At 41.7% G+C, this 13,811-nt stretch overlaps 1 protein-coding gene across 1 annotated transcript in view; it reads right to left on the bottom strand.

The window, feature by feature from the left end:
• Positions 1–10,168: 10,168 nt before the first annotated feature.
• Positions 10,169–13,811, bottom strand: part of bltp3a (bridge-like lipid transfer protein family member 3A) — a 40,096-nt gene continuing 36,453 nt past the window's right edge. The window contains exon 21 of the mRNA XM_060938590.1: positions 10,169–11,521. Within this exon, the coding sequence (XP_060794573.1) occupies positions 11,405–11,521 (117 nt within the window). The 3' untranslated portion in view covers positions 10,169–11,404. The remainder of the gene's footprint in view (positions 11,522–13,811) is intronic.

Below are 13,811 nucleotides of genomic sequence, written 5' to 3' on the forward strand. Positions count from 1 at the left end.
TAAACTGCACTGGTTTTTCTTAGAGACTCGGCGCAAACGTGGCGCACTGAAAAGCAAAACCTGTGCTGTCCTGTTCTCATGCTGCTCGAATCCCGTTTCAGTGGAAAAATTAAACAGCAGGTTATCGTTGGTGATGGAGGGAATGTCAGCACACAGCAAGTACGAAGAACAGACAACATTTCTGATCTTTTTGTCAACTTTTATTATTTCATTTTATTTCTTTTAGTGAACACACAGTCCTGGTTCACAGAACCAAATTTCTCCCCCAGTAAGTAAACACCCAAAGACCATGAAATATATAAAATGAAGATCTGAACACTTGTGGTGTGAAAGGGTCTGTAAGATCATACCAGTGTGCATGTGATGTTGTGTATTCATTAGAAATAATGATCAAAAAACAAAACGCACACTTCTGGGTCACGTCCCATTTCAGCAAGATTTTTCTAATATTACTCAATGTTGTTAAAATAATCCTGTTCTTAATACACATCTACGAGAGCCTTGAAAATTAAAGTCGGGGTAAAAATTCAAGTCTGCTCCTGAGTGGAAGTGTACACTTTGGAGGGAATCTAATGATCTCATTCCAGTATAGATTTTTTGATACATTAACCTGCTGGTGCACCTCAACAGTGAGGAGAAAAATGAGAGGGGAATTTTAGTGCTGAAAAAAGAAAGTGCTGGATATTAAAACTCAAGTGAAAATATACAAACCCTCAGTGGTGACATCACTACTGAAAATAAAAATAATACACACGACTTGATCAGTTCACTGTGACTGAATATAACGCAGGAAAAAAATAAAGTCTTCATTAAAGATGTGTCTTAAATACTGGGGCTGATAAAAAGCCAAGTTTCAATACGTTTCAGTATAGTTTCATATTCTACAGCAATAGAGATATTAACGTGACTGAATCATCTCATTACCGTAAATGACAGAACTGAGATGTTCACCGTTTTGTAAACATTGTTTTGTTTCATTATTAATCTAACTGAAAAAACTTATGCAAAGCAAACTTTCTGTTCAATCCACAACACAACGATCAGCCCACGTTCGGTCGTCTCATCCTCTCGCGTTAGTTGTTTATTATCTTGTGTTACTGAGTCATGGCTTCACATAATTTTGTTCCCACGTCATTAAGTCATGGTTACACTTAATTATCTCATTTGCTTGCATTACGTGTGTCCACATTTAATTCTCTCATTCTCGTGAGTTAACTTGTGGCTACACTTAAAGGTCCCATGGCATGAAATTTTCACTTTCTGAGGTTTTTTAACGTTAAAATGAGTTCCTCTGACCTTCTTAAGTCACCCCAGTGGCTAGAAATTTCATAATGTGTAAACCAAACTATGCCCAACATTTGAGAATGGCGCGTCAAAACGGCGCGTTGATAAGCTCTTCCCTTTACTACGTCAGCAAGGGAGATGATCTCCACGCCCCCCTCTGGATTCCCACCCACTGTATGGATTGCCCCGCCCAGTTGTAGTGAGGAGACCATAGAGGACACAACAACATGGCATCACCTAAGCGAGCGAAACATGGAAATTGCGCTGTACATGGATGTGACAACACAGAAAGGAGTCTGTTTTTACTGCCGACGGGAGAGCCCCTGAAGACGCAGTGGCTTAATTTTATTTACTCCAATAATACGCCGTCGAGTCTACCTAAGACGGTGTATGTTTGTCGGAAGCATTTTCCTGAGGAATGTTTCCACAACTTGGGACAGTACAGGGCAGGTTTTGCACATCAACTGTCACTGAAGCCTGGGTCCGTACCAAGCATCCCTGCCGCATCAGCCACAAACAGCGAACAAGTAAGTGTATAACTGTTAAGTCGTTTTGCCGTGTTTTAAAATCGGTGCGTTAGCCTTGCAATGGCTACATTAGCTGTGCAGCTAACCACTTCCTGCAGTTAGCCAGGTACTCTGCGCTACAAAACCAAAAAGCATGCAGCATGCTCTGTTATAATCGCCAATCAAAACAGTTTTTACAAAGACACCCACATTCTTTTTTTTAAGTCACTCGTTCATTTTATTTGTTTGTTTGTTCAGTAAAAACCCAAACATTTGTTGAATTTTTATTTCCTCGCGTCGCACCTTAATGACGTCAGTGCGCGGTATTTTTCCCTTCGCGGTTTGTTCCTTCTCTCTCGCCATAGTAAGACACCCACATCCGCTTGTTCTGACCCACTGGAGGTAGCGGCACAGTGCTGTTAGCCAATCAGAGGTAACACGTTTACATGTCATGAATATTAATGATAAGACCCGCCCCCACCCTCTACCCTTCCCCGCCTCCTGCTTCTCATTAGCAAAACGACGCACTGGGAAAAGCGCTGAAATGGGGCTTTCTCCCAGGAGGCTTTAATTACGTGCCGAGGGTTCATTTCAAGAGGCTGCGGATATAACATCCGGAAACCTCCACGAGCCTGTTTAAAGCATCAACAAACCACCACGCCATGGGACCTTTAATGATCTCGTCGCCATGTGTTAAGTCATGATCCTCATTTGTGCTTCTTCTTAAGTCTTACCCGCATGTTATTTTTATTCAGTACGGACGTCACCACAAGGCTCTGTAGAAACACGACCTCACAACACACTGTAACTGGTTTCTCTTCCATTACAGAATTGTAGCTTTACATTTTAAACATGAAATGTTCAGATGTGACCCGCACCCCTTCGTACGCTGAATCTACACAGACAGGACACGTCTAAAAATCCCCAAAGGCATGGAGCAATAATCCGGTGTGGAGTGCAGCATGTTGAGCTCAAACTGCACTGGATCATGGTTGGGGAATAACGTCGCGTCCCTCGGCATTCCGTCGAGAAGGACACGAGATAAAGTCGGTCACGTTCTGCAGCATAACGACACCAGGCCCCCCCCCCCAACAAACACTTTATATCAGCATCTGCCGAGTAAAATAAATAAACCACTTCCCTGGACGCTGTGTAGTGCCGAACGCTGCCTGAGCAGGGATGAAGTGCGCGTAGGAGGGACAGCGGTTTGAGACGAAGCCGCAGAGCTAATTGTGGATGGAGCGGCTTTCAGTACAGAAACTCTCGTAAGAAACGGAATTAAATGTGCATTCGTTTGGGACGAGGCCGCAGAGATAAAATGAGCGTTCAGCAGGAAGTCGATCTTAAAGGGAACTGAGAAGTTCATGACCTTGAGTTCAATGCACACACAACTACTACTACTACTACAAAAATAATAATAATACATTGCAAATCTGTACAAACTACAGGAGACGGGGCTGCGTCCCAATCTAACACACTGTATTTTAAATACAGCCCATGACACTGAAATACACACTGATAGATATACACAATATTGCACTTGTGTAAAATATCAAGTATGATCATGCATAAAAACATTTACAGGAAAGAAAGAGAAAAAGAGCTCGTGTGAGGGTTTTTTTTGCTGTGTTTCTCTCTCGGTATATACAGTAGCGCACACACACGCACACACACACGCGTGGAAGACCTTTTACATTCTTAAATGCTTCCAAAAATGCTACACATTTCACACTAAGGCTGTGACGCTGTGTATTTATGATGGTGTACAGAGAGAAATGAGGTCGCTCTAACGTTAATGTCGTCACGTATCTAAGATGGCGGAGGACACGCCCTGCCAGTCAGAAAGCTGGAGGGTTTTTTTGTTTTGTTTTACTGCAAAATTCACCGCTGCTACTTTTGATCCGAGCCCCATCCGGAACATGGAGAACCAAAATCATGACATAAATCTCTATCTGTCACTCGTGAGATAAATTTGGGGACGTTTTGTTTGTGAATGTGTCGATTATAATAAAACCACACGTTGGCTTGAAGACATGAAGTTTATCTTCTCGTGTTGAAAAACGGATCTGAGCGACATGTTTAAATAATATTGTCTGGCTTTTTTTCGTGGTCTATCAGATATATTCCATTCAGCGAGCATGATACTGAACGAGTCGAAGACGAGTAGCTGAATGGACTATATCTGATAGACCACGAAAAAAGCCAGCCAGTATTATTATTATTATCCATACACATTCCTTTCGGGTGTTCAACGCGTCTTTCTCTTTCAAAATTCTCTCAACAACTTCTGTATTTAATGAAGCAAACCTGGCGGCCATGTTTGTTTACAAATTGTCACAGTCGCTCGCTAGCACGGAAGTTTTACGTCTCTGATGTGTGACGTCATGTTGTCTTGACAACCATGCAATATCGTAAACCATATTCAACGCTCATTCTCCATTGGGTAGAGTGACGTAATACATGTAGGATAAGCGATATGCTAACGATATTGCATGCTATCAAACCAAATGAATGAAACCTGCTAGAAGGGAATAGAACATGTTTTAATTCCATGGAAAAAGTGTCCTGTATGGATAATAATTCCTGATATTTCACTCCGATGACGTCACTCCCAGTGTTTTCCTGCTGATTAGACGCGCGTTGTCGAAATGGCGAACCGGTTCAACATTAAAATTCTTCTGATTAACTTGTGTGTGTTTTTTTGTGGACGTGTCCATATAATATAAAGAACATCACACAGTGGAGCGAAGATATGAAGTTTATCTTCTCGTGTTGAAAAATATTTAAAACACACAACCGTGTAAAATCCTCCATATATATTTAAGCACGTGTTCATTGTCCACGCTTCCGACTGTAAGAGGATTCTGAATGTGCACTTTATTAAAGGTGAGTGAACTCGTCTGATGAAGCAGCCAAGTTGCTGAGATCTGACCTACAGCTGATGTTAGTGAGCCGATCTCGACAGCAGTCCTCATCAACTGTAACACGAACATCTCATTATTTCTACACGACAGTACTGCATTTCTGTTCTACAGTATTTCACTTGCACCCGTTTTTTGAAGTTTAACTAAAAATGTTAAAAAAGTGTGTTAAAAAAAATCGTCATTGGCAGGGCCCTGCATGTGCAACATTATTCATCAACTCTATTCCCCCATGTTTGAGAACGAGGCTGTTAAACGTACACAATCCCAGTCAAAAGTTTGGACACACCTTCCAATTCAATATTTTGTTCTTTATTTTTATTAATTAAAAGGACACTCGTCCTAAAGTCATGATGGACTGTCGTTTCTCTTTACTGAGCTGAGCGGTTCTTGACCGCTCCAAGTCCCCGACTTCCACTGACTGAAAAGCTGAAGTTCTCTGACCTATAATGAACAGAAAAAGTTCAAATCTCTGGGGTCAACTGGGCAAAGTAAAGTAATGGCGAGTGCAGAAGAGAAGTGAAGAAGAGAGTGTAAGCAGGTTGGACCAGACGGAGGGGAGGAGGACGTCAGGAGTGATTTGTGACAGAAGGCTACCAGCCAGAGTGAAAGGGAAAGTGGACCAGGCAGCAGTAAGAGCAGCGATGCTGTACGGTTTGGAGACACAAAGACAGGAGGCTGAACTGGAGGGAGCAGAGCTAAAGATGCTGAGATGTTCATTGGGAGTGACAAAGTTGGACAGGATTAGAAACGAGAGTATTAGAGGGACAGGACATGTAGGACGGCTTGGAGACAGTGAGAGAGGCGAGATTGAGATGGTTTGGACACGTATGGAGGAAAAAACGCTGGAGATGGAGTTGCCAGATAGAAGGAAAAGAGGAAGAGCAAAGATGAGATTTATGGATGTGGTGGTGAAGGAGGACACGAGGACGGCTGGTGTGACAGAAAAGGAGACGGAGGACAGGAGGAGACGGAAGGCGACCCGTAGAGGGAACAGCCGAAAGAAGACAATAATGAACAGAAAAACAGGCTGCTTTTATCCTGAGCAGACAAAACCCAGCCGCGGTGTTTTAAACCCATCAACCATCTGCGAGCTTTATTTACTAATTCACAGATGTTTTCAGCACAAAAATTAGTTTTCGCTGTGAAATGCCGCACGGAAAACACGGCCGTTTTGGCAAAATGGCAATTAAAATGTAAAGATGCTACAAACAAAATTCCATGATATGACTTGGCCCAAAATATGATCCAATCACATGACTTTCCACATCTGGAATAGACTTTTTAAAATTCCATGATATGTAGGAAGCCTGTTGATAGAATATGTTTTAATACAGTTGTTGAATAGGGCTATTTTATTTCAGGCCGTGCTCACAGCTCGCGATACTCGATCATGCACGATTTTCGAGGGTACGATACGATATCCTTTACTCACTTGAAAATCAAAAATCCCATATATGACACATTTCATGCATATCTCCCGGTTCTGTAGCAGGTTGTCATCAATTTTCACTTGATTTAAAGCGTGTTTCATGCCAGAAATCAACGGAAATTCATGCTTGCAACCTGTTCCAACCAAAAACGTTTTTATTTACAAATGGCGCTTCCAGTTACTCAGGGCATGAGCACTAGAAATGAGGCGCTCTGCTTCAATGCGCTCTGCTACAGACGCTGCAAGCTGATAACTACGTCCCCCATGTCTCCATGGCCTCGTCTCCAGACTTATTGATTGAATAATTTTGGCGCCAAATGCATTCACGCCGTCTGATTACAATACATTAAAGACATCGTTTAACTCGATATATCGCGATATATATATATGGTACGATATCGTGAGCAACTGATGGCAAATGAGCACAGCCCTAATTTTATTATTTGTATTTTTATTATTTACTATTCGATCTCAAACGCATTAAGAAGGTAAGAAACTCGTCCACTAATGACGACTCCTTCATGAAGCTGGTTAAGAGAATGATAATAGTGTGTAAAGCGTCATCAAGGGAAACGCTGAAGAATCTAAAATATTTTTTTTTAAACTACATTAATTCCATACTTTTGATGACTTCAGTTTTGTTCTACAACATAAAAAATACAAAATACAGAAAAACCTATGAATGAGTAGAGTCGGGGAGTACGACCTGCCAAACCGTCCTGTGGACTGGAACTGAACTGAAATGTTAAAGGAAAAAACCCGAGAGTTTGTCTGTCTGTTCTTCCACTCGGAGGCAAAGTAGAGCTACAAACTCAGGGCTGTAACCACGTCACACAGCAGGGGGTGAATACTTATGCAATCACAGCTTCTTGCGATTTATTTTTCAGAATAAACTATTTTTTGCGCGTCTCTTCAGTTCTAATGGAGTGTTGAGTTGGGTTGAGTTGTGTTTTGGCGCTCATGTTTTCGAGTCCGAATGTAACTCTCAGAGAAATGCTGATCCAGGAGGAGCTGAGGATGTGTTCATGGTCACAACATTTGTTCTGTGCTTTGGCCCGTTACCTAAAATTAATCTAAAGCCCCCGATTTAGAATATTTTCATTTCCATGACACAGTTACGTCTTTAAATACGTATTTTCATGATGCTACTAGCTACATACAGTACTGTACAAAAGTCTGAGGCATCCTATTTTTTTATCCAAACTTTGTTAAAGATTTCTATTTTATGACGTCTACATTATCGAGTCAACAACACACAAACATTTTAGAGTCCAAACGTTCATTTTTTTTCCAGCACAAAATTAAATGTTACAGCAAAAAAAAAGTTTGTATCTGAGCAGCATAATTCCATAAGAGAGCACTTTTCAGATTAAAGCTGGACGGCCTTTCAGATTTTTCAAGTGTAGGTCATAAAAAGAATTTTCCCGACACCCAATTATATTTGTTTAGTGACTGAAAGCTACTGAATTCAAATCACAGACTTCCAATTTTATTAGTTTTTTTAAAATAGAATGATTAATGAGTTTATCTCCACATGGCTCTAAATTCTCCGCTATTTTTTCCTGCTTCACCATGACCCAATTCGAGATACTACATCATGCATCACGTGGTGGGCTTTCCCCGTTCACGCAAGGCATTGTGGGATACAAATTTGAAACAGGAGAGAAAAATGGAGGACGTGAGTGTGCGAATGAAACGTGAAAGAGCGACTACAGTAACGGAAAGAAAGCGAGAAGAAAAGACGTTATGTTCTATACGAAGGAAAGGAAACGCAGGACCAAACTAATAAATATGGGCGCTCAGCGAGCACCTCGGTGTGATCAGCTGTTCGTTTAGCGACAGAATGATGGAACTGTCAGTGCACGCTCAAAGGGAAACCTGTAGATGGCAGTAATGCAACACTGTGGATGCCAGCTGCTGTAAAACCCAAAAGAAGAAGAAGAAGGTAAACCTGCGCATGCGCACACGGACTTCCTCTGTCTGCTTGACTGCGCCAAGCGAGCGATTTCATGCACATTATTTGCTTTAATCCCCTCAAATTAAATAACTTCCCAGCCACAGAATGGCCTGATATTTTGTGAGATATTACAGAAATAAACAGAGATCACAATCACCACATTTCAGACGGAACTAAATTTCACCGATTTTATGAAATCGAAAGGCCGTCTAGCTTTAAAAAAGAAAGCATAATGAAGGCTGCTGGGTTTTGGTGTAAAATGAAGAAGTGAGTGTGACAGTCAAAGTGTCCAGAAGAACTGCGGCTGGTTCTGTAAGATGCTCAGGAAAACCTACAGATCATTTCCACATAAAACTGACCTCACTGGACCTCAGACGGAGATTTTATTTTTAAAGCAAAGGAAATTTTGTCTCACACCAAATACTGACTCTGTTTCATTCATTACGGCTCACTGATTACTGTTTATAGTATTTTTTTAATGTTGAAACATTTCATTTAATTATTTTTAAGCCATTTTTGGTCGACAGCATTTCTTTACATGTGCTGAAGACTTTTGCACACAACTGTACATTTAGCTAACAGTAACTATAATGAGACGGAATTCCCGTCAACAGATTCTAGGAAACTTGTGAAATGGTTCCCATCCTCCTGGGGTCACTAAAGGTCACCTCAAATCATATCAGACAGATCCAACATCTGTCTTTCAAGTAATGTAATGGATTTAAATGAATAAACACTATCTATCGGCTGGTTGAGTTCTGAAGGTGTTGATTCATTTTCTGTTGCAGCAGCTCTGAAAGTGATTTGCACTGTAATGTAAACCGAACATTTATGTTCATGTGCTCTTTCAAATATGCTTTTGTTTCTATAGAAACACAGTGACTTCCACGGTGGACGAGTCGCATAGTCCGAGACGTTTTCTTTGCAGATGTGTTTAACATCAGTGCCATGATAAGCGGTGTTTTTTTGGTGTATTAATGTCAAAAGAGAACGGATGTTTATAGCTACTATAACATTAAGCATAACAGGAAGTACCTTGCCTTTCAGAACGTTAAGCGTGATGTTTGTTCGGCTCTGGTCACACTACAGCTCAGGAGGAGTTTGCGAATACTTGGGGATGAAAAATTGGTTGCATTGCCACCAACCATGCGATGCACAGTGAATGTTCTCTGAGCTTTGTGAGTTGCGTTTTGGTGCATCTCCGCCTCATGAGTGGCCAAAAACATCACAAAAAATTTCAATGCATGCACTGAAATTTGGTGGCGATGATTTCGTCGGCAAACTAATCGGCGAATACTCGCAGACAGGTTTGGGAATACTTCCCGAAGCTCAGGGAACCTTCGCTGAGCCTCTTGAGATGTATTTGTCTCTAATCTGTATCCACGATGCTTGCGGGATCCTCAGCGACACAGCGGCTCGCCATAACCTAACCGTCACCAAGACTTGAAAAGTGCATTTAGATTCAGCGCTCTTTCACCAAGGTTCGTAACTGGTTTGGCGAAGGGTTCATGAATATTCAGCAAATGTTTGGTGACAATTAGATGACACATTTGTAATCAATCATCGCTGATCGGTTGATGCTGATGTCACGCATTGTTGAAATCTATTGAGCAAGGCATCGGGGATCGTTCTCCTGCCAGGCGCCGATACGTCCAAAACTCTCGTATCGCATTTCATATCGGAAAAACACCAGGTCTTCTCAAAAGAACATCCTCAAAGTCACACCTTCACACCTGACCCCGGCGCAACTCGAGCGGCCACGCCCAATCATGCACACAGAGCGCATTGTGCTCGCTTTTGGGACCCAGTCGTTACGGGAAACACCTGATGCTGACTTGAGTGCAATCAGCACATGCATATAAGGACGCTGTTTTCACAAAGACTTTGCAAAGTATTGTGTCAGGTATGCGGCGGTAGACGCATGTACGTGTAGGAAGAGTGTTTATTAGCAGGCGTGATATTTACAAAAACAAAACCGAAAGCAGAGTCAGAAACATGTCTAGAAACAAACATGATAATACTTTGCGAAGTCTCTGTGAAAACAGCGTCCTTATATACGCATGCTGATTGCGCTCAAATCAGTATCAGGTGTTTCCCATAATGACTGGGAATGAGCTGTAGTGTGACTGTAGCTTTACTAAACTGCTGAGGTACCAGAGGAATAAAACACTAGTGCTGTTTAGGAAAAGAATCCACTTCCCAGTCAGGGATTATTTTCCTCCGAATAACGACAGGACCTGTGACGTGTTCTTATTCCTGACATGTACACTTATTAACGTACCAGAGTTTGGATATTAGTGTTAACATGGCATTGGGGCGACACGGGGCTGAAACTCAGAACCTTAAGAGTATAAAATGGTGCTGCTGGTTATCTGCCTCGCCTCCTTGCAAACAAACAAACTGTTAAAGTATTTACACTCCACCATCTGCACCGACCTTCCACCCGACTACCGATACTATAATTACATGTTATAACAAGCCACTGAATGTGGAAATACAGGCCTCCGGAATACACCAGACGATTTAACACCGCAAACCGTTACACTTGATTTGAAACAGCTAAAGCAGCGAGAGTCGAGCACGCAGATCACATCAACACCGCCCGGGTCACATTTTCAGGTTTGTGCAAATCAAATGTGGAGAAAAAAAAAGAGAGAGAGAACAAAAGTAAAAGAAAGAAAGAAAAACAAACACTTGGAGCGAATTTCACACACACTTCCAGTACCAAAACATCACTTAAAAATAAAATCTGCATGTGCTGGGAAGTGAGTCGTCACACACAACAATAATAATAATAATAATAACACTAGCACTACTGTGGTCTTGCCAAAGTATCTGGCATTTACGGTTGTGTTCTAATTCGCACTTTTTACAAACCCTTCACTTCACTTCACTTGCGCACTTGAGGGTTTTAGGAAAGAAGTTGTTCACTGCGTCAAAAATATTGAGAAATGTTACTCAGATTTTATGAACTATTAAAGGCTGAGGAATATTTTGCAGCAATACAACACACACACACACACACACACACACACACACACACGCTTCAGTGATAAGCTGAAGTGTTAAGCCTCTACGCACTGTCCCAGTCTATTTACAACAAACTAAAAGAAAATGTAAAATCAATATAAAATAAAATCAATAACACTGTAATGGTCACTAACAGGAAGTAAAACTCATTATGGCACCTGGTTGTTCTTTGAGCAGGAAGAGAACACAGACGTTAACACTCATTCCTTCCAGACAGGTTTGGTTCTTGTGTTTGAGCCATGACCTCTGACCTTTGCCCAGTAGTGGTGTGAGGTCATAGGGTGAAGGACGGGTCGTATTTGCGGATTTCTTCTAAGAGACGTTCTCGGTCGGAGACAGCAGTGGAGAGGGCAGAGTGAACATCAGCAAGCTCAAACTGTAGGGCCTGGATCTGAAAACACACACACACACACACACACACACACACACACACACACACAAGAAATAATCGACTAATCTATTAAACTGCTAAAGCTGTGAAAGTAAAGTGTGCCATAAAATGATTTTTGGAACATCAAGCAATACAAGAATCATTCAGCAAATAATTTCACCTAATGGTTTAAAGAGAGTCATTAAATAACGAGACCATCAGTGACGGCGTCGCTCACTCCGCCCCGGCTAGTCCAGAAGGAACGATCTAAAGTGGGCCAGCTTGCGCAGCTCTACTCTCAACCAGTCCAGCTCAAACATTTACCAGAAAGAATCCAAAACGGCGAGGAATTGACCGAGAAGAAGTGATTTTTGTTGAACTGCTCATTAAGGCTTAATTAGTCCATAACTTAATTAATAATTGTAATGAAGCAAATCTGGGTAGAAGTTATATGCACTTAGGTTCCCCTACACTACTGTTCAAAAGTTTGGGGTCACTTTGAAATGTCCTTATTTTTGAAAGAAAAGCACTGTTCTTTTCAATGAAGATCACTTTAAACTAATCAGAAATCCACTCTATACATTGCTAATGTGGTAAATGACTATTCTAGCTGCAAATGTCTGGTTTTTGGTGCAATATCTCCATAGGTGTATAGAGGCCCATTTCCAGCAACTCTCACTCCAGTGTTCTAATGGTACAATGTGTTTGCTCATTGCCTCAGAAGGCTAATGGATGATTAGAAAACCCTTGTACAATCATGTTAGCACAGCTGAAAACAGTTGAGCTCTTTAGAGAAGCTATAAAACTGACCTTCCTTTGAGCAGATTGAGTTTCTGGAGCATCACATTTGTGGGGTCGATTAAATGCTCAAAATGGCCAGAAAAATGTCTCGACTATATTTTCTATTCATTTTACAACTTATGGTGGGAAATAAAAGTGCGACTTTTCATGGAAAACACAACATTGTCTGGGTGACCCCAAACTTTTGAACGGTAGTGTACCTTCATACCAGAAAGAATCAAAATCGGTGAAGAATTGAGAGAGAAGAAGTGATTTGTGTGAAATGTGAACGACGCTGGACGGATGACGGACAACACACGATGGCATTAAACTCATCACCTGTCGGCCGGATGAGATAATAATAATTTATTCCAAACGGTTACAAGCGTCATTTGGGAAATCAGAGAAAGAGATTTTTAGCCAAACAGATAAATGAGTCACTTGGCCAACAGATACAGGAGTCATTTAGCTAAACACATACAAGAGTCAGGCCAATATATAACACACACACACACTGAGAGGCTCCGGTTGAAATGAAGGATTCTCGGAGGTGCCAGTCACTGAAGAGAATCAATCCGTCATTCCCGGAGCCTCTCAGTGCACAGTATACCTGATTAATATCCCTCATCAAAAAATTCCAAACTAAAAGTGTTGAGATCGAATCTCGGCATAAACTCACTGGAGCCAGCGACGTTGTTTACATCAGAGCGACCTTCAACCTGTGCATGTACCATGATATCGCCTGCCTTGCTAGGTATGATCACGATCCGTAAATCTACACACAGAAAAGCTCGCGGAGCCACAGCTGTGACTCGAGTCGGCTATAGAGCTTAAAAAACTGTGACGTCAGTTCATGATCGATCCAGGATACACCATGACTGACTCACACCGTATCCTTTTTTTTTTTCCCCAATTTTTGAGGTCATGAGATACATTGCTTAATCAATGATGGAACTATTTTATGTCATGTGAGCCATCCTTGGCCGATCCCTGCATGGGAATTTTTTGATGAGGGAGATGAGATAGACAGACAGACAGACAGATGAACAGTCAAATAGATAGACAGATACAGGAGTCATTTTGCACAACAGATAAAAGAATCATTTGGTGAAACAGGTAAAAGAGTCATTTAGCTGAACAGTTCACAGAGTCATTTAGCAAATCAGCAAAACACATGCGAGTCATTTAAACCCCTTTTTCCACCAAGGTAGTTCCAGGGCCGGTTCAGAACCAGTACCTAATCCCGAACCAGTTCTTTGTGTTTCGACAACCACAGAACCAGTTCTCAGCCAGGAAGCCTGGGTCCAGAGTGGCACCAACTCTTTGTTAACCTAAACCCAAGAACCGCTTACATCAAGCGCTCGAGGCGGGGTTATCATGACCAACAAGACCATCTAAAACCTTATGACCACCACCAGAGCTAGCGGAGTGTCTCGTCTGGCCAATCCAAAGACGACGAAGAGACGATGTCATCCGCCGTTGTTGTTGTGTTTGGCACTAGCAGAACTTGCGTGGCAGGAAAAGCGGAGAT

Source organism: Neoarius graeffei, chromosome 13 (genome assembly GCF_027579695.1).
Source record: "Neoarius graeffei isolate fNeoGra1 chromosome 13, fNeoGra1.pri, whole genome shotgun sequence".
NCBI classification, from domain to species: Eukaryota; Metazoa; Chordata; class Actinopteri; order Siluriformes; family Ariidae; genus Neoarius; species Neoarius graeffei.